The sequence below is a fragment of the Lithobates pipiens genome, unplaced genomic scaffold, assembly GCF_037356315.1.
Source record: "Lithobates pipiens isolate NorthernLeopardFrog02 unplaced genomic scaffold, aLitPip1_a1.2 Scaffold_23, whole genome shotgun sequence".
Lineage (NCBI taxonomy): Eukaryota > Metazoa > Chordata > Amphibia > Anura > Ranidae > Lithobates > Lithobates pipiens.
This window is the reverse complement of record NW_027507785.1, coordinates 310,996,185-311,023,420: the sequence shown is the minus strand read 5'-3', so window position 1 is coordinate 311,023,420 and position 27,236 is coordinate 310,996,185. Positions and strand designations below refer to the sequence as shown.

Here is a 27,236-nt window from a genome sequence, read left to right as displayed (position 1 = left end):
CGGTCTTTTTACGTTTATATCGCAAAAAATAAAAATCGCAGAGTCAGTCAAATACCTTTAAAAGAAAGCTCTATTTGTGCGAAAAAAAGGACGCAAATTTTGTTTGGGTACAACATTGCATGACCCCGCAATTACCAGTTAAAGCAGCGCAGTGCCAAATTGTAAAAAGACCTCTGGTCATTGACCAGCAAAATGGTCCGGTCTGAAAGTGGTTAAGGTGGTTGTGGAATGCTAGAGTCCACTCTCCTGCAGTAGTATATGGTGTGGAGGGTGTGTGTTTCTGAGATATAGTTGTATTAAGTATCACTACCTTCGGTGCAGCACCGCTTGGCACTCAGCTGAACTCCTCTACTCTTCTCTCAGCTGTCAGTGTGGGATCTTGGCCGCCCTCCCTGCAGTGCTCAGAGCGAGGAGGCGAGCTCCAGCGGGCCATGGAAGCTCAGAGCGGTGCTCAGCTGACCCCCCCCCGTTGATCTCCCTCTGCCAGCAGGGGATCTCGGGCCCTTCTCCCTCTGCAGTGCTCCGGCGGGTCACGGGAGCGGCGCTATGGGAAGGTGTTTGTCACACATGGATTGCAGAAAGGTACAGGTTTTCCTTGTGTGATACTGTAATACAGTGCATTCTGGACTTTGCAGCCACTTTTACTCCGTCCCACTGGCGATTCTGGACAGGCAGGGAGGGAGATGGGGAGAAAAGACAGCACATGACAAGACCTACCCTGAAAAAAAAAAAAAAAAGGCTTACTGGGTCTTTTGTTGCCAAAATTAATATAAGACCCAGGCTTATTTTCAGGGAAACACGGTATGTTGTGTTTTTGGCTGGAACGTTGCTTAAGGAAAAAAAAATGCATTCAAACAGATTTGTTTCTCTTACCACAAACAAGCTACATTGCCAAGAAAAGACAGAATATTTCCTGAAGTAATGCTCTACAAAAATAAACATCAAGGAAGATAAAAGAACCTTTGGCCAGAGCAGCTTTCTTTTTCAGGTTTAGCAACAAGATATAAAAGATAAACCACCACACACATTTTACTAATAGTAAGTGCCCGTTCACACAGGGGCGACGTGACTTGCAGCGCGTCTCACAGACGCGACCTGCACACGACTTCAGCGGCGACTTGCAAAATGACTTCTGTATAGAAGTCAATGCAAGTCGCCTGAAGTCGCCCCGAAAATACTACAGGAACCTTTTTCTAAGTCGGAGCGACTTGAGTCGCTCCTATTAGAACGGTTCCGTAGTACAGAACGGAGCGCGACTTGTCAGGCGGCTAAGTCGCCTGACAAGTCGCGGTAATGTGAACGGGCACTAAAGGTCCATCTGTTACCTGGTAAAGCCAGGGCTCCCACCTAGGGCTGAATGGCCTTATCCCAGAGAGCAACACTAGTCCTGGAACAGTCACTGCTCCTGGAAGTCAGGCAAAGGCAGCTTCCGGCACTGCACAGAATCCTTTTCCTATGACACACCACAATCATGGTGACAGTTTCTCTTTAAATTGCCGCCATCATCTGGATAGTGCGCGGTTTTAATTCCTTTTACTTTTTTTTTTTCCAGTTTGGCATTTAAAAACATGCTTGGCAGGACATGGAGATAAATACGTTTTGACAGCTCAGCATTTGATTAAAGCTATCTGTAATTGGTTTAATATGTGCAGCGTGGATTTAAAAGTCATGTTAACTGCATACTAATCCCTCTTTAAATCCTGGAGAATTCACATGAATGACTCTGAAAAGTGGATTAATTATGAAAAGGCGGCAGATGTGCTGGTGTGCAGATGTTAATTAATCTTGCCTTGAAAAAAAAAAAATATATATATATATATAAAAAACACACACACACACACACACACACACACACACACACCGCAAATGCGACAACAAAATGAAAATCAAAAACACCCAAAACCCACTCCACCGCTGCTTGCTCTTCCACATCCGGTCATGCTGGTGACCCAGGGAAGTGGCAATGCCCAGGTACCTGCACAGTACAGCAAGTCTTTATACCTGGAAACACCAGATATTTTTAGGGTATAGGTGGGTCCTGGAGGGATGGTGAGGCTTTGCAGAAACACACACTTTGCCCTACATTGGCAATAGGACAGTGTCTCTTTAAGCTTGCTGAAAGCTCTGCAGAGGATTTGTAAAAGCTTTATGTACAAACTGGTTTAGGCCCTATTCAGACAAGTGAACGATAGTATAGGCTGTTCAAAGGCACCAAAATGAAACCTCTGGGTGCAGCAACACTTTGTGCTATGGGTGCAAAAAGACTGGCCAACTACAATCCCTATTTGCTTGTAATCGCAAAGGATCAGCAGTTACATGATAACAGCAGCAGTGCCAGCCATTGATTCGTACAGAGTACAAATCTGAAAGACGCCGCTGCTGTAGTCATACACCGTGTGCATGCAGCTGTTCCTCCGCTGGCAAGAATCTGCTGGCAGCTACCTGTGTCAATGAGCCCTTATACAGGCTGAAGCTTGTGTCAAAGTCATAGGGCCTGTTTGCACCTATGCGTGTGTTCCTTCACATGTATTGAAGCACATAGCACTAGGGCAGTCCATTCTCCTAGATTGGATCCTTAAAAGGAGAAGTATAGCCAAATCTTTTTTTGGCTGTACTTCTCCTGTGGATCACAGGAGCTGCATTCCGTTCTGCACTCCTGTGATCTGTTTTGAGCCTCGGTCTGGGCCGACATCACTTACCTGGTCCAGGCTCTGAAAAGATCCCCACCATGTGGTCAAGATTCGCCCAGATGCCTGCACTCGCAACTGACAGCCTCTCAGCAATCCGCCGAGAGCCTGAGCCAGCCGCTTCCACCCCCTCCTCAGCCTAGCGCTCTAGTGAGCGCTGGAGGGGCAGAGCAGAGAGATAGCAACTGACAGTCACCAGCCCTCTGCAGGCTGAGGACCGAGAGCTGAGTGATCAGTGGTGTTTGATCGCTTAGTTCTTGATCTTAGAGGCGGTGGGACAGCTGCAGCCATCTAGGCAAGTATGATTGATTTTTTTTTTTTTAATCCAAGACTTTTCTTTTAAAAACTCACAACACATGACAGCACAGTGCACAGCTGCAATATTTTTTGGCTAAAGGAGCACAGCAAAACACAAAGAGCAATCATATCTATACGTTGTTGTACGCAGAAGGGCAGGGACTCATATTAACAGACTCTTGTTGATTCAATTATCACACTGATGAAGTCTAACTGAAAGCTGTAGACAAATGGTCTCCAATGATGTAAAATACCCACAATGCACCTGATACCGCAGATGATGCATACTGATTCAATAATTGGGACAGAAGGGAAAGTTACCGGTTATTCATGAGATTTACTTAAGTGGATATCCAATCAACTCAGATTTCAGAACAAGGCTAAGTTTGAGAAATAAAGTCAAATTTTTATATTTTTATTTTTGGTGTAGCCAGGCCCCTGTTGCCTTGGCCCCCAAGGTCAGGATTTGAGGCCAACGTCTATGAAGGTGCTGGAGACACAAATGCAAGCAACTATCTTCCAGCAACTGTGCATGCAACTACACAGATCACAACACAATCTGCAAGCCTCTAGAGCAGGGATATGCAATTAGCGGACCCCCAACTGTTGCAAAACTACAAGTCCCATCATGCCTCTTCCTCTGGGTCTCATGCTTGTGGCTGCCAGAGTCTTGCTATGCCTCATGGGAATTGTAGTTCTGCAATGGCTGGAGGTCCGCTAATTGCATATCCCTGTTCTAGAACAATTGTCTCCAAACTGCAGCCGATGGGCTACGCGATTGTCGAATTCAAAAGGCGATGAGGTGGATGGAAGCAGCCATTCCCAAATTCTTGCACTGCATACGAGATCCAGGAAAGCGACTCAGAATAGGTTTAGCTTCACCACCCTAGAACTAGCATGAGGCCATGAGTCAGGGAAAAGCTGCTTCCTGACATATAAAAAAAGATTCATCTACAAAGCAGCTAAAGCCCAAACATCAAAACCACACACTGACTTGCAAATGGCTGCTTCCATAAAAACCTAAAAGTTAGACTGCTAAAAATGCACTGGTGTGAAATTTTCTTCACCCCACAGAAGCCGCCCAAAACACTTTAAAAACTTTATTTTGTTTATCTAGCATGCGCTGGAGTGCGCTGGGACACATTCTAGTGTGTTGTGCTGCATTTAAATGCAGCATGTTCCATTTTTGCCCAGCGCACGCCAACGCAGGCCGTTGGCATTATTTGGGCTTATTGGAATAAATAGGACTTCAGTCTGTCATTGCATTGTGCCCATGTTAAGCATTAGAACCCAACTGAAATGGTGTGGAATGGGACTTTTAAAGTGTTACTAAACCCAGGACCCTGCAGTCACTATATCTGGTCTCCCACAGTACACAGAACATGGAAACGCAATTATTTATTTTAGTTAATATAAACTGTTAAATATCTTTTCTCATCAGCATTGCGACTTCTATCAGTGTCTGGTTAAAGCTTGTAGGAGGAGTTTCCATTCTCCTCTGACTGTTCTATGAGGCTGCAAGACCCCTGACCCTCCTTCTGGACAGTGCTGATTGGCCCTGTGCCGATCACATGCACCCTCCCAAGAAAAAAAAAAAAAAAAAAAAAACCCTAGCAATACACACCAAATGGAGAATGTGTAGGGTGACTCCAAATGCTCTGTACTAACAGGAGATGGAATGGGGACATTGGAAGAAGGGGGGGAAATCAGAGAAGACAGGATCAAACAGCCTTTTTATACAATGCAGATGATTAACCCCTTAGGTTCCACAATGAGTAGAACAAGCATGCTTTACTGAATATATAGGCTTATTTTACTGTTGTGGGTTCAGTAACACATTATGTACACATCAGTGAAGGAAACAATGGGGGTTATTTTGCGAAAGGCAAATCCACTTTGCACTGAAAGTGCACTTGGAAGAAAAGTCACTGTAGAGCCGAGGGGGACATGCAAGGAATAAAAAAAAAAAAAAAACAGCATTTTAGCTTCCATATGTTTGGATGATAAAATCAGCAGAGCTTCCATCATTTCAGATCTACCCCTTAGATTTAGAGCGACTGCACTTCCAAGAGCATTTTCAGCGCGCTTTCAAGTGCACTAGCAGTGCAAAGTGGATTTGCCTTTCGTAAATAACCCCCAATGTGTCTATACTCTATATCAACTATCAAGCAGATAACTCTCCACACAGCCTTAGAAGTGGTCTGCAAGTCATGAATCACATATAAATGATAAAACTGTCCATAAATTGAGCAAGTTTAGGTGATTTCTGAAGAACTTCCTCAAAATTTGCTCAGCAAGTGTCCCCCGATGGCCCCTGTGCCCCGATGGTCCGCTGACATGCGACCCGCACCAATCCAAAAAAGTGTGACGGAGGAAAAACCTATATTTTTCCCATCCGTCTGTGGATCGGATGATGATGGACTCCATGGTCTGTCTTCATCCGATCCCCTATAGGTGAGAGCGGCGCTCTTACCCTAGAGAATAAAATAGTGATTGTTGCAATATTTTATCTCACACTGTATTTGCTCAGCGGTCTTTCAAATGCAATTTTTTTTTTTTTTAATTACTTTAATGAATAAAATATAACTTTTTTTATATAATGTGAAAGACTTTTCATTGCGAGAATCATGATCTTTTTATTCTAAGCAGAAAAATCATGATTCTCATTTTGGCCAGAATCGTGCAGCTCGACCATGTTACACATGCTTCTTCTGTTCCAATCAGCAGAGGATCTGTGCTGCCGATCGGAGCAGAGCGAGGCAAATGACAGCTCCATGTCTGCTCAGTTTATGCAGAGTGTATACAGACAGACCCTACTCTGCTCTATGGGCAGCCAGGAGTAAATGGACTCTGCTGTCTGTTTACACCCGACTGCCTCCGAACCGGTCTGCCCAAACAGAAGAGGACACAGTCCCTCTTTTTTTTAGCGGGCCTCATTGAACCAGGAGGTAGGAAGGTATAAGAAGGACACAAGTCCCTTTACATACTCTGGTCCATAAGAATGAATGGGACCTTTCCAATCAGGTCCACCAAAAAAAAAAAAAAAAAACACCTGACAGGCGGACACGATCTATGGGAAAGGGCCTTTACTGTACATGGCCAAATAAACTTTCTAGCTACGCCAAGTTCAGACCGGTCTCTTCATATACCTGCCTATTAGCCCTTTACTGTAAACCGCAGCCTCAATGTTTAATAGGAAGGTTCTACAGAGGGTCAAAATAAACTAGTGATGCAGGAAAATCTACAAACAGCAAAATAACTACAAACTCCCCCACAGTAACGCCGCTGGAAGGACTTTTAACAACATTATGTCAAAAGTAAAAGCCTCCTGTTTGCAAAGACAGGGACGAGCCAGCATGCCACAGTACTATTCAAGGTTAAAATTTCACTATGTAAGCAGCAACCTTCAATTCAAGACAGGACAAAGGAAGCAAATCTCAGCATAAACCACATGGCAGAAACCCCCAATGCCAAGGTTATAAGACTTTATGCCTTCTGTGCAAAATCTCAGCATGATCAATAGATGACGGTCATGTCGTGTATACAGCCTAATATAGAATTGTTGTTTCCCTGCATGGGCCTTAAAGAGGTTGTAAACCTCCATGCCATATTTGTATCTACGGGTAAGCCTAGTATAAGTATATTTAATTTACTGTGCCAATGAGGTCATCGCCTACCCGTGCCGTTTCTTCAGATGCGAGTGCCGTGCATGCCGGCTCCCTCATGGGAGTGACGCCACGTGGCTCCGGCCAGTCACACAGTCCCGGAAAGAAGACCAAGGGAAGATGGATGCGGCCTGCAGCGAGGACAGCGTGGGCTTCGTTTGCAGGGAAGTGTTCATTATATATGTAGTATGCGATGCATAACAACACATTATGCCTTTACCTTGCAGGGAAGGGAAAATTTTTTTTTTTTTGGGAAGAGTTTACTTCCTCTTTTAAAGTAAACATGTAAGCTCAGAAAATATAGAAGCTGACATTGCTTCTACTTTAACCACTTCAATATAAATCACTTTCGCCCCTTCCTGCCCAGGACAATTTTCAGCTCCGTCACTGTGCACAAACTCAATTTTTAGCATTTTCTTCCCAAAAAAATAGAGCTTTCTTTTGGTGGTATTTGATCACCACTGGGGTTTTTATTTTTTGCTAAACAAACTAAAAAAAAAAACAAAAAAACAAAAAAAAAAAAAAAAAAAAAAAAAAAAAAGACTGAATTTTTGGAAAAAATGACCAGTTACACTTACCGGTAACTGTGTTTCTGGGAAGTCTTCCAGGACGGCACCCTGAGAGATGACTGGTCCACCTGACAGGAAACACAATCAAAGAGGTTAAAAGCCCCCGCCCCTCCCCGTGCTCCTCAGTTGTGACAAAGTATTGACCCACACCAGTGAAGAAAACCACACCACACCACCACACTCTATACCTTAATTTATACCTAAAGAGAACGGGTGGGAAGTAGGCCTACCATCCTGGAAGACTTCCCAGAAACACAGTTACCGGTAAGTGTAACTGGTCATTTTCTCAAGTCGTCTTCCAGGACGGCACCCTGAGAGAGGAGCAAGTAGCTCAGGCCTACCTTAGGGCGGGACAACCGCTTGCAGGACCTTCCTGCCAAATGCCAGATCCTGAGGGGACAGTAACTCCACCCTGTAATGCCTCAGGAAGGTGTTCTGGCTTGTCCATGTAGCGGCTCTACATATCTGCTCCACTGAAGCTCCGGCCCTTTCTGCCCAAGAGGTTGCCAGAGATCGCGTGGAATGAGCTTTCAGGTCCCTAGGAACTGCATTACCTGACTGCTCATAGGCTAAAGCAATGGCATGCTTAATCCATCTAGCTATGGATGCTTTGGAGGCTTGTTGGCCCTTCTTTTGGCCAGAAAAATTAACTAAAAGATGGCTGGACCTTCGAAACTCCTTAACTTTTTCTAAGTAGGATAATAAACAACGTCTGACGTCCAGACAGTGAAAAGAAATTTCCCTCTCATTTTGGGGATTATTACAAAAGGAAGGTAGCACTACTTCTTGAGTCCTATGGAACCTGGATGCTACCTTAGGGAGGTACAGGGGGTCCTGCCTAAGTATAACCCTGTCCTCAAATAAACGAAAGTATGGTTCCTTGACTGAAAAAGCCTGAATATCGCCTACTCTCCTGGCTGATGTAATAGCAAGCAGAAAGGCCAACTTAAAGGTGAGAATCCTGAGGGGGATCTGGTCTATTGGTTCAAAGGGGGGCCTTGTTAAGCCCTCTAACACCAAGGTAAGATCCCATGGTGGGAACCTAGACACCTGGACAGGGGACAACCTCTCTCTGACCAAAAGGAACCTCTTGATCAGAGGATCTAGTGCCAAGCGTCTCTCCAAAAAACAGGATAAGGCTGCGACCTGTGCCTTAAGTGTCTTGGTTGCCAACCCCTGCTCTGCTCCATCCTGGAGAAACTCCAGAATGGCCGGGATCTCTTGCTGTGAAGTCCCTCTCACCTGACACCAGCGAGAAAAAATCCCCCAGGTCTTAGCGTAAATACGCCTTGTGACCGGCTTTCTACTAAAGGAGGAGAGTATCCACTACTCTGTCCGACAGGCCCTTCTCCCGCAGGTTCTGCCTTTCAAGAGCCAGGCCGTCAGCCTGAAGAAGCTGGGGTCTGGATGGCAAACTGGACCCTGAAGGAGAAGGTCGCGCCGAACAGGAAGGTGTAGAGGCGGGGCTATGGACCAACCCTGCAGGGTTGGAAACCAAGCTCTCTTGGGCCACCAAGGGGCTATCAGAATCAGGGCGCCTTCCGAGAGAAACAGCTTTTGAAGAACCCTCGGAATTAGCCCCAGGGGGGGAAGGCATAGGCCAACCGGAAGTCCCAAACCTGGGCCAAGGCGTCTATCCCCTCTGAGCCCCCCTCTCGGGCAAGGGAAAAGAATCTCTTTACCCTTCTGTTCTTTCTGCGGGCGAACAGATCTATCTCTGGATCGCCGAACTGCCGACATACCAGGGAGAATACCTCTGGATTCAACTCCCATTCTCCCTGAAGAATCGGCTGACGACTGAGATAGTCTGCCTCTACATTCAGGGACCCCTTTATGTGGACTGCGGAAATGGAGATAATCCGATGCTCCGCCCAGCCCATGATCTCTAAAGATAGAGCCAGTAGAGTTGGAGATCTGGTGCCCCCCTGATGATTGACAAATGCCACTGCCGTGGCGTTGTCTGATAGGACCTGAACTTCCTGGTCCTTGATCCTCCTTTCGAAAGCCTTTAATGCCTCCCCGATGGCCAAGGACCGCTGAAATTATACCCTCTACCTTGCTCTGGGGTAGAACTAACTTCTGTTGCGCGGAATCCACCAGGAATCCCAGATACATTTTCGTCTGGGCCGGAATCAGTGAGGATTTTTCCTTGCTGATGATCCATCCCAGGGATTCTAAGGTCTCCACTACCCTGGCTAGATCCAAAAGGAGCTGATCCCGATTCTGATTGTAAATCAGAATGTCGTCCAAATAGGGAATCAGCGCTACTTCCTGGAGATGCAGGAAGGCCACTACTTCTGCCAGGATCTTTGTAAAAACCCTTGGACTGGATGCCAGCCCGAAGGGGAGGGCCGCAAACTGCCAATGCTGAACTCCCTCTGGAGAGGCAATTGCAAATCTTAGGAAGACCTGATGGTTCTGAAATATAGGGACGTGAAGGTAGGCGTCCTTTAAATCCAAGGTTACCATGAACACGTCCCTGAGAAGGTGTCTCCTGAGAGAATAAACACTCTCCATGCGGAACTTCTTGTACCGCAGGAAGACGTTGAGATGCCTTAGATTTATGATGAGGCGATATCTTCCTGAGGGCTTTGGTACCACAAATATGTGGGAGTAGAACCCCTGACCCTGCTGGCCCTCTGGAACAGGCACTATGACCTCCTGCCTGGCCAGTTCTTCTATATTCTGTAGGACTCCTGCTGCCTTGCCAGGATCCCTGGGAAGGTGAGTCAAGAGAAATTTGGTGGGAGGAGGGGAAAGAAATTCTAATCTGTAACCCTCTTTTATGATCTGTAGAATATGGGGGCTCCGAGTGACCCTTTCCCACTGAGGGACAAAGTGGGAAAGTCTTCCCCCCACTGGAATGTCATTTGGAGGTCTTGTCGCCTGACTTCTGGCTGGAAAAGAGAATGCCTGACTTCTGCTTGTCCTTCCCAGCCCCCCAACGTCTATTAGGGGAGACCTTTTTCTCCGAGAAGCGGTTCTTTGCCTGGGGGCCACGAAAAAACCTCTTCCTATCCCTCCTCGGTTTAGTAGGGAATTTCTTCCCCTTTTCGGTCGACCTAGCAAGGGCTTGGTCTAGGCCAGCACCAAAAAGGAGGGAACCCTCAAAAGGGAGGCCACATAGACGGGTCTTAGATGAGCCATCCCCGTCCCAAGTTTTAACCCATAGGGCTCGCCGAGCCGAGTTTAGTAAGGCACCGGACTTGGCGGTTGTGCGCACCGTCTCCACAGCCGCATCCGCTAGGTATGCAACAGCGCTGCCTACGACCTCCAATGAATCTAAGACCTCCTTAGACTTGGAAGTCTGGGAGATGTGGTCTATCAGCTTAGAGATCCACATGTCCGCATTTCTAGCGATGCAGGCTGAGGCCAACGCGGGGCTCATAGCCGACGCGTTGGCCTCCCAGGCCCTGCGCAAAATAGTTTCTGCCCTCCGATCCATCTGATCCTTGATGTTCCCAGTGTCTTCAAAGGAAAGATCGGATTGTTTAGAAACTTGTGCCAGGGAGGCGTCTAGCCTAGGAGTCTTGAAAAACTTCTCATCCTCCTCAGTAAAGGGGCATCTACGCTTCCATGTTTTGTACTTTAGGAGCCTCTTCTCCGGATCCTTCCACTCCCTTAAGATAATATCTTTGAGTGCAGGATGTACCGGAAGAACCCTGGTCTGTGGTTTAATTAAGCCCCTATACATTTTGTCTTGGGCAGAGACCTGTGCCGTGGGCTCCTGAATCCCTTCAGAAGCGTAAACCGCCCTCAGTAGTCCCTCCATGTCATCGGCTGAAAAGATATGCCTGCTAGACCTGGAGTCCTCCCCCTCATCCTCCTCCTGGCTGTCCAACACACCCTCGTCCGAGAATCCCTGCCCATGGGATTCGGACTCATCCTCCTCCTCTGAATCCTGAGACTGGAGATACCTTGGGTTGTCTGCCCGCCGTCTAGACCCCCTAGAGGAAGCGGAGCCCTCCTGGGAGGAGGCGTCCTTGCTGGTGTGAGCCTCTGAATCCCTAGACTTAAGGGAGGACTGAAAGGCTTTCAGAGTGGACAGCATCTCAGTTTGTACTGTGAGAAACTTCTCCATTATCTGAGAGGTTTCCTTCCCTGTCAGCTTCTGTATACATTTAAAGCAGAAGGGTTTAGGATGATCTGGGGGTAATCTAGCATTACAGTTTCCACAACGCTTAGAGCGGGTGGAAGATTTCACGGGACGGCTGGCAACCCCAAGGGCAGTGGCATCGTCCCCTGAAACAAAAACATACAGGCATTACAATACAGCACTGTACCACCCAGAGGAGAAGAGTTGGGGTACCCTCCCCCATCTAAACCTCCAGCGGCCGGTCAGACTCACCCCCTGTGGTCTCCTCCATGGCCATGGACCCTGCGGGTCTCTCCTCACGTTCCATGCTGCTGGCACCAGTGAGCTTCTTCGGACAGCTAACACAGGCGAAGGCAGCCGGTCTGTGGGAGAAGTGGGCGCCTGCTCCTCCTGGATTTATGTCCCCGATTTGGCAAATCAGCTGTGAGGCTGAGGCTGTGGTTACCTCCATGCTGATACGGCCACCATTTTGCTGTAGACAGGAAATGATCCGAACTCTGAGCTCACTTCCTGTTCTGTGGAGGAAGTGATGTCATTCCTCCACCAAGCTCCAGGAAGATGGTGCCAAACCTCCCCAGAAAGCTGAGCACCTCTGCTGAAAAGGGGAGATACTGCCTCCAGCTGCACCAAGAACCCTCTGGATTGCTGGACCTGGAGTCTTCAGAGAGATACCCTGAGCCAAAAGGGACACCAGGTGCCTTTTCTGCACGGCCACCGCACAGGTAAGGAGAGGAGAGGAAAATTGGCCCCTGAAGTTCTGGGTACACCACTGTACCCAGGGTCCTTCAGCGCTCAGGGGGGCTCTTCCAGTTTCTGCTGCCCCCCCTGAGGAAAATATAGGGGAACCCCCCAGGAAGGATGAGAACATCCTGCCAGACCCAGAGGCTTCCCAGGCATTTGGTCTGGCTCCCAGGGGGAGACCACCAGCCCCAGGCTTCGGGTCTAGGAAAAAATAACAAACGGTTTCGCTGTGGGGAAACACAATCAAAAACTGAGGAGCACGGGGAGGGGCGGGGGCTTTTAACCTCTTTGATTGTGTTTCCTGTCAGGTGGACCAGTCATCTCTCAGGGTGCCGTCCTGGAAGACGACTTGAGAAAAATAAATATAGAGGGCACTGATAGATGGCACTGGATAGGCAGCACTGATGAGCAGCTACTGACAGGCATTACTGAGTTGCATCTGAAGGGCACTGACAGACATTACTGATGGGACACTGACTGGCACATTTATGGGGCACAGGCTGGCAGCTGATGGGCACATCTGACGGGGCTGTGCTGATAATCAATGTGCTGATTATCAGTACAGACCCCCCCTCTGACAGGGAGAGCCACCAATCGGCTCTCCCTGTCAGCGTGAACCGAGAAAAGCTATTTAATGGCACTTCCTGGTTCACGCGATGTTCAGCTGTGATTGGTCACAGCTGATCACGTGGTAAGAAACCCCCATAAGAAACCTCCATGATTGGAGTTGCAGTGTGTCAAACTCATACACAGCAGATCGCCACGATGCGCACCGGCTTGTTATCCTGATCATGCCATGTGACGTTCGACCAGGATAACTAAACCACTTTGCCAACATCATATTGCTATATGGTGGGCGGCAAGTGGTTAAAAACGCATTACAATAAGACCCCTTTCACACTGGGGCTGCGCAGGCGTTAACCACCACTAGCGGCCCGAAGGAAGGGTTAACAGTGCCCATGTTACGGCGCTCCAGAAGCGATTTGCAGGCGCTTCAGCAGCACTGCCCATTCATTTCAATGGACAGGGGTGGTGGAGGAGCGGTGTGTGCGTATACATCACTCCCGCCCCAAAGATGCCGCTTGCAGGACTTTTTTTTCCATCCTGCAAGCGCTCTGCCCCAGTGGGAAAGCACTCGAGCTTTCCCACTGGAGTAGCTTGAGAGGTGCTTTTCAGGCGATATTTGAAACACTAAAACACCTGAAAAGCACCCCAGAGTGAAAGGGGTCTAACTGACCAGTTTAATCCTGCTCCAATTCTCACTGTATACTTTTATTTTTTAATAAATCGCTTCCCAAACCTAGTTTTTCTATGCAGTCACATTTCCGCAAAGCTCCAGCACTTCTCTGTACTGTGGAGGATCCAACAACGTTGCTGGATCCTCTGTAGTCATGACGTCTTTCCGCCGATATCCATAGCTCCCGGGGGTTGTCAAGGCATTGTCGGTCTGGAGAAGAGGTTCCTCCCACCAACTGCAGAGAGGAATGAGCCAGAGATTTGCAATCACATGACCACATACATTTTTTTTTTTTTTTTTTTTTTTAAAGGAAGTGATTATTGTGAAAGTTATTGCAATGCCTTTTCTGCTACTTTACAGGTGCAGATTTCAGGACTGACAATGCGATCCTCAACCAGCTAAACCTGGAACAAGCATGTAAGATAAGAGTTTGAGTTTAGTGGCTGTATAATTGTACCAGGCTTGTGACACAAAAAACTGGAGCAAGGATCAGAATTCTGGCCCCAGAGCACACACCTTCATAAACAACTCCCATATTTCCAGCTCCTCTGGTTCACTTTAAAGCAGTATTTAAATGAAATAAAAATTATATTGCAGCGTACCAATTCTTAGAAGTGACGGCTTCACTGGTTTACTTTTTTATGGCTTTCTCTCTTTTATTTCCACTTGGTAAGCTACCCAAGAAATCTGTTTCTCAGCAGAACAAGCTGTTCTACCGATGTGTCGTTAGCAGTTTGAAACAAACCATTTACTACTGACAGGGGTGCTTACAATGGTCAGCTTATATATGGGTCCATGTGTACAGCTGTCTTTCCTACAGAAGCTCGTCTAAGAACCGGCTTTTCTCAAAAGGGACCATCATTCCGATCAGCTCCCAATCAGTGTGTCCTGTCGGGGGTGCCCCTGTTAGAACACAAAGGCACAGTGGGAGAGATTGCTGCACTAACATCGCTTGTGGTGGCAATCTTTTCGTTTTTTTTGTCGTTCAGCCTGCTGTGTGGAATAAAGAAAAAAAAAACTGAATTTGTGTACCAGGCATTAGCTGAAATTCAGCTTAAATTTGTTAGTGTATCAAAATCTACTAGTCCATCTAACAATTCCCCTCCCTCCCCAGCTTAAGGATGCTGCTGTCCAAATGTGCCCTATGTGCTCCTTCATCCAGAGTGGAAGCGCGATAATACAGGAGGTGTTACTGGCCAGATCACCAGGTAAAAACAGAGGGTGGGAAAGCCAAAAAAAAAAAAGGGAAAGAAAACAAAATGCAGTCACCACATCTTATGATTGGTAAGCTGCAATATACAGTATTACAGTTTTGCTTTTGGCTTTAAAGCGTTTGTTAAACCAAAACTTCATATTACTGATACGTGCCTGCTGTACCATGTACTTTTATGAGAAAGTCTCCTTTTCTCTTTGTATTGCTTCCTTTGTGTAAAATCCCTGGTGTTCCTGCCAGTCCTGCTTTCTTATATTAAAAAAAAATAAAAAAACGCATCACACTAAGCAGGAAAGCACACCATGGTCAGTTTTCTAGCTGTGCTGAGAATTCAGTGTGCTTTCCACCAATCATACTTGTCATGACACGCCCCCGCTGCAAAGCCATTTACTGGAAAGCTCAGTGTGCTGCTGCTCTTATGCAGCTGAGAACAGAGGGAACGTGATCACTTATAGCCACACACAAATGTTTTACCTTTCATTTCTATTTTAAACTGAATGGGCCGTTTTACAAGGTGATCATTTGCAATCACTTTAGGAACACTGTAAAGTGATTGTAAAGTTTTTTTTTTTGTTTTTTTAATAACATGTTATACTTACCTGCTCTGTGGAGTTGGTTTTGCATTTTGCACAGAGCAGCCCAGATCCTCCTCTTCTCGAGTCCCTCTTTGCTGCACCTGGCCCCTTCCTCCTATTGAGTGCCCTCTCAGCCAGCAGCTTTCTACGGGGGCACCTGAGCAGACTCAGAGCTCCGTGTAACCAGACACCGAGTCCCGCCCCCTCTTTCCCCTGATTGGCTGACTGACAGCCGCGGGAGACAATGGCACCGCTGCTGTGTCTTAGCCAATCAGGAGGAGAGTCCCGGGAGGCTTAGACACTCATGGATATTGCTGGAGAGAGAGATGGGGCTCAGGTAAGTAATTAGAGGGTGCTGCTAAGCACACAGTTTTTTTTTTTTTTAGGCCGGGTTCACACTGCTGCGGGGGGAGATCCGGATGTGATTCGCACCGCACTGCAGTGCAAATCTCATCCGATCTCCGTAGCGATGCGAGTTCAGCCATACAGATAGTATGGCTGAATTCGCATCGCTCCCGCAGCAAACTCGCACGGGACCCTTTTTTTGGTCCGCAGCAGAATCGGATCGCATGGGTGTTCACACCATGTGATCCAATTCCTGTTCGAGTTTGCAGATCGCACTGCGATATGCGGACGGATCTGGGGGTGTCATTAACATTTCATTGACACTTCCAGCCGTTCGCATAGGGCAGTGTGAACTGCCGGCGGGAGTCATGCGATCCGGGAAAACGCCGCGGATTTGCGGCGTTCCCGCATCGCTGTGGTGTGAACCCGGCCTTAATCTTAATACATAGAATGCTTTAAGATAAAAATAAATAAATAAAAACTTCCGCCTTTACAACCCCTTGAAGCTTTCTACAGACCTGTACGTCAGCCAGTCATACAGGGATCATTTTGAAAACCTGAAGCTTGATTCTCAGCATTCTGTTACATAAACATGTAAGACTGGTCTGGCAAAACATACACATTTATGTCTATGGAGAAGGGGGGGTGAGCAGAAAGACACTATGGGCTTGGACATCAAAAGCAGAAACTACAGAGATCAGGCAAAGGTTTTGAAACCCGTCTTACTGCTCTTTGCCACTGAAATCAGTCAGCAAGGCCGTCTAGAGGGATGCAGGAAAATGGACTTTACAGTGACCACATAACAGTATCCTCTGGTGTCCCTAAAGAACTAGTAGCCTACATGACAATACAGGTTATGTCAAGGAACACTGCACACCAAGGATTCGACTGACTAGAATATGATCCTATTGCAGTGGGTGGCAACTTCATAGGCTCAAATGCAGCCCCTGAGGTCTATAAACAGGCCGCATATAATATTTGATGCTACAGAAAACTGCCAAAAACCAAAAGTTTTACTATAGGAAATGGTTATTCTACAGGAGAATGAAGTCATTCTGTAGGAGGGGACATGCCACCTGAAACTGCTACAGATTACTGTTATTAAAAGACCCTTTTACAAATTACTGCTCCTACTACTGACTGCTGGGGCCCTCACAAAGCACTTCCAACACTACAGGGTCACACGTGGTCCTCGGGCTGCAGGTTGGGCACCAAAGTGTCTCCTCCAAGACCCCAGCACAAGTCTACCCAAAATTTGTAGCAATATACAAGGAGGTGTTAAGCATTGAGCCTTATCCAGAAAAAAAAAAAACTGAGCGAGGAAGCTGTAAATTGCATTGGTGTACTGGCCAATTTGTCTATATTCAGTGGTGCAAAAAATCAACTACCTATGATTTTAACATCTTTCTTTTTCAGGTCCAAAGTGACCATGGCAGCACCTCCTGAAACATTCAGTGTGGAAGAGCATAGGACCATAATCAAGTTCCTGTTTCTCCAGGGCAAGGTGCGAAGCGAATCCATGATGAAATGTCACAAACTTTGGGTGACAGTGGCCAGTCCTATGCAACTGCTAAACGTTGGGTTGTCAATTTTAAAACTGGCCAAGTCAGTGCCGAAAGTGAGAAACCCAAATGAAAACCTTGTTTCTGTGCCTTCAAATGTGAAAGCCACCCATGACATGATCATGGAGGACCGCTGAATATCAGCCAAAAGTATTGCTACATATCTGGGAATATCACGTTGGAGAGTTGGTGCCATTATCCACAAGGGCTTGGTAATGAGAACACTTGCAGAAAAATGAATCCCAAAACTTTTGATAACCGACCAAAAGAGGACAAGTCTTTCAAGTGATGCCCCATCCACCTTATTCACCCAACCTGGCTCCTTCTATAGGCACCTTATAACAAATATATGGGAGCTACCATAGTGAACGTGGTTCTTAAAAGGTGCAGGATGTGAGGCTGCCATCCTGACCCTGTCTCCACTACCTAGAAATCCTAACAAGAGAAAGGAAACCGGTTCTACATCTGTGACAGGAGGAGAAGGAGAAGGAGAAGGAGAAGGAGAAGGAGAAGGAGAAGGAGAAGGAGAAGGAGAAGGAGAAGGAGAAGGAGAAGGAGAAGGAGAAGGAGAAGGAGAAGGAGAAGGAGAAGGAGAAGGAGAAGGAGAAGGAGAAGGAGAAGGAGAAGGAGAAGGAGAAGGAGAAGGAGAAGGAGAAGGAGAAGGAGAAGGAGAAGGAGAAGGAGAAGGAGAAGGAGAAGGAGAAGGAGAAGGAGAAGGAGAAGGAGAAGGAGAAGGAGAAGGAGAAGGAGAAGGAGAAGGAGAAGGAGAAGGAGAAGGAGAAGGAGAAGGAGAAGGAGAAGGAGAAGGAGAAGGAGAAGGAGAAGGAGAAGGAGAAGGAGAAGGAGAAGGAGAAGGAGAAGGAGAAGGAGAAGGAGAAGGAGAAGGAGAAGGAGAAGAAGGAGAAGGAGAAGGAGAAGGAGAAGGAGAAGGAGAAGGAGAAGGAGAAGGAGAAGGAGAAGGAGAAGGAGAAGGAGAAGGAGAAGGAGAAGAAGGAGAAGGAGAAGGAGAAGGAGAAGGAGAAGGAGAAGGAGAAGGAGAAGGAGAAGGAGAAGAAGGAGGAGAAGGAGAAGGAGAAGGAGAAGGAGAAGGAGAAGGAGAAGGAGAAGGAGAAGGAGAAGGAGGAGAAGGAGAAGGAGGAGAAGGAGGAGAAGGAGGAGAAGGAGGAGAAGGAGGAGAAGGAGAAGGAGAAGAAGAAGACAACCAGTTTACTCATAACCTACATACCCTGCTACGCTATGGTGTTCTGACAGGGAGACGCCCCCACCCCCCGCATAACATTCTGGTCAGAGCGCCGATCGTCAGACCTTTTTCAGTTATGATCCTTTGACAAGCTGGACATTCGGACGGCTTCTGTCGGACCAGCTGCCGTACACACGGGCCGAATGTGGGCCGGTTTCTTTTGAACCAGCCAATGCCGCTCAACGTTCAGCCCATGTGCACTAGGCTTAAGGCCCCTTTTACGCAAAGCAGGCCCCGTCCGCTGATCCGCTGCAGACTCAAGCAGGCGGATGACAGGTCCACATATGCTCAGTTTATGCAAAGTAGACAAGGACAGAGCTCGCTCTGCTCTATGAGCGCAAGGATGTGCTCCATTCTGCCTAGACAGGGGGGCAGGTCCACTTCCATTTCTTTTAGTGGACCAGATCAGATTGGAAGTAGGCGGGCAAAAAAAAAAAAAAAAAAGTCCATAGGGGATAATGGAGGGTCTGTTAAACATCCGCAAAAAAATAAAAAATAATAATAAAATAAAATACACAACACACACACGTTGGACCCGATTGGCCCCTTTGTGTGAAAGTGGGTCTAAGGCATCCTGCACACTGCTGCCTAAAAATGCGTTTTTTTCTTTACTGATGTAAATGCAGACCACTGTTTTCAGGCTTGTAAACATGAGCTGCGTATAGATAAGTATAACAAAAATACAGCAGTCTACAAATACATGCATACGCCATATTCCCTTGAATTAAATAAAGCTAGAAGAATTTTTAGGTGTGTACGCATACGCACATGTACTATTTCTGCCAGGAATGTCTAAAGTTCATACATCAGTATAGTGTGCAAGTAACCAAAAATTTCCCTTGTGGTGACGTTAGCTGAATCACCCTTTGGCTTCTTATGTCTCATGGGAGTTCCAGATGCGAGACCTCCCTACCTACTTATGTCTCACCAATCACAGCTATTATGAAGCCAGGCCAAAGCATCAAACTCCTTCTGGTACAGTTACCATATTGGTAAAATTAATAAAAAGCACGCGATGGTTGAACAAGACCTCCCCATAAAGTCCCCAGAGTTGGGAATATAAGCACATTTAGATTTTTTAGGCTCTGAGAGCAATAATCAGATATTATATGCCAAAAACATCAAAAAAAAAAAAAATGTACAAAACACAGAAAGGCAAACAGAAAAAAATAAAATAAAATGAAGTTTGCCAGCATATGTAGAAAACAAACCGAAAGGGCTGGGTGACAGACCAAAGTTTGTACTAATTAATTAAAGACTACAAGTGATGAGATCCTAGACGAACAAGTATCTGCTTGCGTTCAGTCTATCACAAAGAAGGCGTTCACCCTTTCAGTGCCAGCCAAGCAAAGCTGACAATCACGCCATTTCAATTTAGGTACAATGCGAGTTAGATACAGACAACCCAAGCCTGCAAAATACCCCAATATATCCCCCACAGTATACAAACACTGGATGACAATAACAGACAATGACAGCTCCAACTAGCAAGAGGCACGCACAGTGATGACAACACAGCCTGCTAGAGGCTTACACAGGTGGCAGGTACCTTGGATCTGCTGCCAGGACAATAAATCCTTAACTAAAGATGACTAGAGAAAGGTAGAAAGGAGGCTCTAGACAGATCAGCAGCCAACAGAAAAGAAAAAGTTGCTATTTGAGCCTAATGGCTTGGGTACATAAAATCAATGAAACGATGCCTCCCTGCCAGTAGTAGAGGTCATCCAAATTGATAGGTCCATATGCAGTTGAGCCAATAAGAGTGCCAAATAAACATCTTAGGATTCCAAAATCTCTCATGGTTTCTGCTAGTAAACAATAGGATAGCAAAAAAGGCATCCAAAGCATTTCAAGGGCCAAAAATGTCCCCAGTCATCTGGGCTTGAACACTGGATGTAGCCACAGCACACAATAACAGTTCTAACCAGCAAGTACAGTGATGACACAGCCTGCTACAGGCCTGCACAGGTGGCAGGTACCTTAGATCTGCTGCCAAGACAATAAATCCCTAACAAGCGTTGGAGTAGATCTAACACACCAGGGAGAGTGTGATCAGATCCCAGTAACACCAGAGCTTAATAAAAGCCACCCCTGCCATAACTGGATCCAAGTAACACTAAAAACTTCATAAAGCCAGCCATGCCACAAGCGGATCCGAGCCAGCACTTCATAAAGCCACCCCTGCCACAACCAGATCAGAGAAACACAAGAGCTTCATAAAGCCACCCCTGACACAACCAGAGCTTCATAAAGCCACAACCAGATCCCAGTAACACCAGAGCTATATATAGCCACCCCTGTCACAAATGGATCCCAGCAACACCAGAGCTTTGTAAAGCCACCCCTACCACAACTAGATCAGAGAAACACTAGAGCATCAGAAAGTCATCCCTGCCACAACCAGAGCTTCGTAAAGTCATCCCTGCCACAACCAGATCCCAGTAAAACCAGAGCTTCGTAAAGCCATCCCTGCCACATTCAGATCCCAGTAACACTAAAGCTTTGTAAAGACGCCCCTACCACAACCAGATTCCAGTAACATCAGAGCTTCATAAAGCAGTCCCTGCCGCAACCAGATCTGAGAAACACCAGAGCTTTATAAAGCCACCCCCCTGCCACAGATCCCAGTAACACCAGAGCTCCGTAAAGCCGTCCCTGCAACAACTGGATCCCAGTAACACTAGGGCTTCATAAAGCCACTCCTGCCACAACCAGATCCAAGTTAGACCCCATACACACGATTAGATTTTCTGCAGATTTTTATCTTCAGATTTACCAAAACCATATAATATGAGGTCAAACCTTTAGGCGTTTCAATTTGTATGCAATCAGGCATGCCCTTGGACTAAATGGTTTTGGTAAATCCGAAGACAAAAATCTGCAGAAAATCTAATAGTTGTTGCGTATGGGGCTTTACACTAGTTTCATAAAGCCACCCCTACCACAGATCCCAGTAACAGCAGAGCTCTGTAAAGCCGCACCTGCCACAACCAGATCCCAGTAACACCAGAGCTTCATAAAGCCGCCCCTGCATAAACTGGATCCCAGTAACACTAGAGCTCTGTAAAAGCTGTCACCGCTGAAATGACAGACTGTCAGTTGCTAAAATAAATCAAGTCCTAGAGATGATCCAGGATTTACAGCTCCAGTTATACGGGTAATGTGGGAACGTAATACAATAAATGTACCAAAAAAAAAAAAAAAAAAGATGGAATTAGTGCGACGCAAGAATAATCCAATAACATACTAAAGTGAAAGCCATACATGGAAGGATCTCGTTCTAAACACCAGGAATCCAGTTAGTGACAGACACAGCAGGATCTAATAGCACGATTCTGCAAGTGATGGATGTGGAGGCTGAAGGAGAGCCACAAACTGGTAATCAATGTGACAGATGTGAGATCACCGACACACATTTTATATTGCAGAAGTACTAAAACCCCATTTTTAAACACAGCCGTATTAATCTGTGCAATACAGTAAAAGATTTCTTGCCATTCTGTAACGGCATCCTTCGTTCGTCTTCCTGTCCACAGTTTTCCCGAACTTCTGGTCAGGGAGAGCGACCCAATAACAATTTCTAATCGCTACAATACATTCATGGAAACTACATTTCTCATTGTGTCTTGCCCCAGTGCGCAGTTTCAGAAAGTTTGGCTGATCTAAAGACCCTGCCTGTCAGTCGTTTCCTCAGGAGGAGAGGCAAGTTTTTTGTATTTTTTTTCTCCATCTCTGGCTGCCTGTCAGCATAGCACATCGCCCCGCGTGCCGATCAGGGGAGCGTGCAAGAAAGGGGGGCTCTAGTAGGACTCTCTGGAAAAAGGAGCCACCCCAGAAAGAAGCGGCATTCATTGTAAAGGATTGTATAAACATGTGAAATACTTAAAGTAAATGTTTTAATATTGCTTCAAATATTTATATGACAAAAATAAATGAAAGTAACCAATTCAGAGGAATACAAGAAGAGATGACCATGCGTCACATACAAAGAAGTAGACAAAGCCACATAGAGAACACATCCTGATCACATAAGTATACGGATGAAATCTTACGTCTCCTACGGGTATCACATATACCAGGGGAAGATAAAAAGGTCCATACAAGTACTAAATGAGTTAGCCGAGATCTAGTGACCATCAGTGGCACATATAACTCTCAGTGGTGGGATCAATTTGTCGATCCACTGTGACCATCATCGGTTGTATCTGTGTCACGTGTTGATCTCCTATGTATTCGTACACAAGGTCATATCAAACTTGATCCCCTCGCTGACAGTCACACTATTAGGAAAACATAGGGATCTCCAGGACTGGATTATAGCCGAGACAAAGTGATAGGGCCGACCAAGAGCTTACAAAAGGGAGATCCTTTCAGTGACCAACACACAAGGCTGCATCTACAGGTGATCCGGTCAGTGATCAATACATCTGAAGATCATTACTGTGCCGGAAACTGGCAGGCACACAGGTGTATGTGCCAGGGAGCAAGTGGCTTATGTGGGGGGGGGGGGGGGGGTGTTTTGTACAAAACATAAAACCTTGAGGCTAATGCAGGTAATCATCCAGGTGCTATCTGTAAGGGAAGGAGGGGGATCTACAGTGTAATGTTTACGTATCAGGCACCCACAGAGGGGCCAAAAAAGATCTGCAGAGAACCCCGTCTGCTATAAATGCACAAGGGGGAATCCAACAACACTTACAGTTGATCCATGAAGACAAGAGAACTCCAGCAGATCATATACACAAGAATTTCAGGGGTGCAAAGAGAAGATCTGTCAGGTGAATCCTCTAGTTCTAGACACACAGAAAAGATCTGTCGGGTGATCTCCAGCTACAGACACTCAGAGGAGATCTATCAGGGGATCCTGTTAGCAACAGATTCATAGGGGGAATCCCTATAGCGACAAGCACACAGAAGGGATCTGTGAGGTGATCCCTAAAAAGCTTTATTAAACAAGCTGACATTAGAAGCCAATTGGTTACTGTGCACCTCTGCACCAGTTTTAGTGAATCACCCCCACAGTGTGCGTCTAGAAGGGGATCCCTACAAATGAGAGGCACACAGAGGGGGTCTATCCGGTGATCCCTACAAATGACAGGCACACAGAGGGGGTCTATCCGGTGATCCCTACAAATGACAGGCACACAGAGGGGGTCTATCCGGTGATCCCTACAAATGACAGGCACACAGAGGGGGTCTATCCGGTGATCCCTACAAATGACAGGCACACAGAGGGGGTCTATCCGGTGATCCCTACAAATGACAGGCACACAGAGGGGGTCTATCCGGTGATCCCTACAAATGACAGGCACACAGAGGGGGTCTATCCGGTGATCCCTACAAATGACAGGCACACAGAGGGGGTCTATCCGGTGATCCCTACAAATGACAGGCACACAGAGGGGGTCTATCCGGTGATCCCTACAAATGACAGGCACACAGAGGGGGTCTATCCGGTGATCCCTACAAATGACAGGCACACAGAGGGGGTCTATCCGGTGATCCCTACAAATGACAGGCACACAGAGGGGGTCTATCCGGTGATCCCTACAAATGACAGGCACACAGAGGGGGTCTATCCGGTGATCCCTACAAATGACAGGCACACAGAGGGGGTCTATCCGGTGATCCCTACAAATGACAGGCACACAGAGGGGGTCTATCCGGTGATCCCTACAAATGACAGGCACACAGAGGGGGTCTATCCGGTGATCCCTACAAATGACAGGCACACAGAGGGGGTCTATCCGGTGATCCCTACAAATGACAGGCACACAGAGGGGGTCTATCCGGTGATCCCTACAAATGACAGGCACACAGAGGGGGTCTATCCGGTGATCCCTACAAATGACAGGCACACAGAGGGGGTCTATCCGGTGATCCCTACAAATGACAGGCACACAGAGGGGGTCTATCCGGTGATCCCTACAAATGACAGGCACACAGAGGGGGTCTATCCGGTGATCCCTACAAATGACAGGCACACAGAGGGGGTCTATCCGGTGATCCCTACAAATGACAGGCACACAGAGGGGGTCTATCCGGTGATCCCTACAAATGACAGGCACACAGAGGGGGTCTATCCGGTGATCCCTACAAATGACAGGCACACAGAGGGGGTCTATCCGGTGATCCCTACAAATGACAGGCACACAGAGGGGGTCTATCCGGTGATCCCTACAAATGACAGGCACACAGAGGGGGTCTATCCGGTGATCCCTACAAATGACAGGCACACAGAGGGGGTCTATCCGGTGATCCCTACAAATGACAGGCACACAGAGGGGGTCTATCCGGTGATCCCTACAAATGACAGGCACACAGAGGGGGTCTATCCGGTGATCCCTACAAATGACAGGCACACAGAGGGGGTCTATCCGGTGATCCCTACAAATGACAGGCACACAGAGGGGGTCTATCCGGTGATCCCTACAAATGACAGGCACACAGAGGGGGTCTATCCGGTGATCCCTACAAATGACAGGCACACAGAGGGGGTCTATCCGGTGATCCCTACAATGACAGGCACACAGAGGGGGTCTATCCGGTGATCCCTACAATGACAGGCACACAGAGGGGGTCTATCCGGTGATCCCTACAATGACAGGCACACAGAGGGGGTCTATCCGGTGATCCCTACAATGGACAGGCACACAGAGGGGGTCTATCCGGTGATCCCTACAATGGACAGGCACACAGAGGGGGTCTATCCGGTGATCCCTACAATGGACAGGCACACAGAGGGGGTCTATCCGGTGATCCCTACAATGGGCAGGCACACAGAGGGGGTCTATCCGGTGATCCCTACAATGACAGGCACACAGAGGGGGTCTATCCGGTGATCCCTACAATGACAGGCACACAGAGGGGGTCTATCCGGTGATTACTACAATGACAGGCACACAGAGTGGGTCTATCCGGTGATCCCTACAATGACAGGCACACAGAGGGGGTCTATCCGGTGATCCCTACAATGACAGGCACACAGTATCTGGGGATCCATATAGTGACAGGCACCCAGTGTGCTTCTATTAGCAAATCTATATAGTGACAGGCACACAGAGGGGGTCTACCCGGTGATCCCTACAATGACAGGCACACAAAGAGAATCTATCTGGGGACCCATATATTGACAGGTACCCAGTGTACATCTATTAGGGAAGCTGTATAGTGACAGGCACTCCGAGGGGCTCTCACAGGTGATGACATTAGTGAGAGGCACACAGACTATCAGGTAATCCTATTAGTAATGGACAATTGATCAGGTGATCCCTACACTGAAAACCACAGGAGTGGATCCACGTAGTGACAGGCACACAGAGGAGTTATAGGTGATCTATATAGTGACAGGCACACAGAGGAGATCTATCCGGTGATCCCTACAGTGACAGGCCCACAGAGGGGATTTATCGGGGATGCGTACAGTGACAGGCCCACAGAGGGGATTTATCGGGGATGCGTACAGTGACAGGCCCACAGAGGGGGATTTATTGAGGATATGTAATACAGAATGTATCTATGAAGTGATCTATGTAGTGACACACTCAGAGAAGATCCACAGATGATCTGTAGGGCCACAGGTATAGAGAGATCTATCTGGGGAGGGGTCGCTTTAGTGACAGAAGAAGTCACACAGGTGAGGGGGATCGGAGCTCCAGGGGACACACAGGTGAGGGGGATAAAAAAAAAAAAATCAGAGCTCGGGGGGTCACAGGTGGGGGGGGGGGGGAATTCGGAGCTCGGGGGGTCACACAGGTGAGGGGGGGGGGGAATTCGGAGCTCGGGGGGGGGTCACACAGGTGAGGGGTTTTGAGCTCCAGGGTGGGATCACACAGGTGATCCTCTCAGTGACGGGGAAAGAAGGAGGGGAGTGGGGAGAATTAGATCCACTGACTGACACTGACACACACACACTAAACACCGGTGAGATCCCTCCCTTCCCGGCACTCCCCTCCTCACCTCAGCTTCTCCCGGTGACTCCGAGCCGCCGCCTGCTGCCTGGCTCGGTGTCTCTCCGCTGACCTCTCACCCGGCCGCGCCTCGCTCTCACTCCTCGGTTGCTAAGGCAGTGAATGCTCGGGAATGCTGGGAAGAATCGTGACGTCAGACGGAGCCTCCCGGGTCACGCCTACCTCCTCCGTCTTCAGCCTCACTGGGCGTGACCAAATGGGGGAAAAGAGGCGGAGATGGGAGGGGCGACCTAAGAGAAGAGGTGTAGCTATTGGAGGAGACGGGAAGTGAGGAAGTGGAGGGAGGGGCTAAGACTAATGGAGCTGAGGAGAAAAAAAGGCGGGAGGAGGAGCCGAGGAGAAAAAAGGCGGGAGGAGGAGCTGAGGAGATGACTGGCAGAGAAATAAAACAGAGTGAAGTAATAAATAAAAGACTTATCTGCTGGGGAGAAAAAAAAGAGGAAAAGTCAAGTTGCTGCCACACACTCATTGTACTCATATCCTTACATTATTATATCTTTATTGCACACATTATAATCAGCATGTTGTCATGGAAATCACCTCAAACACCCCCCCCAAATAATTATATGTCTTCAGAAAGAGGAGACCCTGGAGAATAAAATGGTGGCACTAGTTGCAATTTTTTGTTGTACAGCTGTACACTCCACTTCAGCCCCGGACCAATAAACACCCTAAGGACCAGAGGTCTTTTTACAATTTCGCACTGCGCTGCTTTAACTGTTAATTGCGCGGTCATGCAATGTTGCACCCAAACGAAATTTGCGTCCTTTTCTTCCCACAAATAGAGCTTTCTTTTGATGGTATTTGATTGCCTCTGCGATTTTTATTTTTTGCGAAATAAATGGAAAAAGACCGAAAATTTTGAGAAAAAATGATATTTTCTACTTTTTGTTATAAGAAAAATCGAATAAACTAAATTTTAGTCATACATTTAGGGCAAAATTTATTCAGCCACATGTCTTTAGTAAAAAAAAATGTCAATAAGCGTATATTTATTGGTTTGCGCAAAAGTTATAGCGTCTACAAACTAGAGTACATT

General features: G+C 47.2%; 2 protein-coding genes across 2 annotated transcripts in view; both read right to left on the bottom strand.

Moving 5' to 3' along the window:
* The window catches only part of LOC143927149 (uncharacterized), a 96,887-nt gene extending 84,902 nt beyond the window's left edge, over window positions 1-11,985 (bottom strand). Inside the window, exons 1-2 of the mRNA XM_077451098.1 lie at window positions 11,567-11,985; window positions 10,442-11,460 (exon numbers count right to left, since the gene is read on the bottom strand). Of these exons, the coding sequence (XP_077307224.1) occupies window positions 10,442-11,460; window positions 11,567-11,765 (1,218 nt within the window). The 5' untranslated portion in view covers window positions 11,766-11,985. The remainder of the gene's footprint in view (window positions 1-10,441; window positions 11,461-11,566) is intronic.
* Window positions 1-26,320, bottom strand: part of GNG12 (G protein subunit gamma 12) — a 207,463-nt gene extending 181,143 nt beyond the window's left edge. Inside the window, exon 1 of the mRNA XM_077450507.1 lies at window positions 26,187-26,320. The gene's annotated coding sequence lies outside the window, so the exon portion shown is untranslated. The remainder of the gene's footprint in view (window positions 1-26,186) is intronic.
* Between the last annotated feature and the right edge of the window lie 916 nt (window positions 26,321-27,236).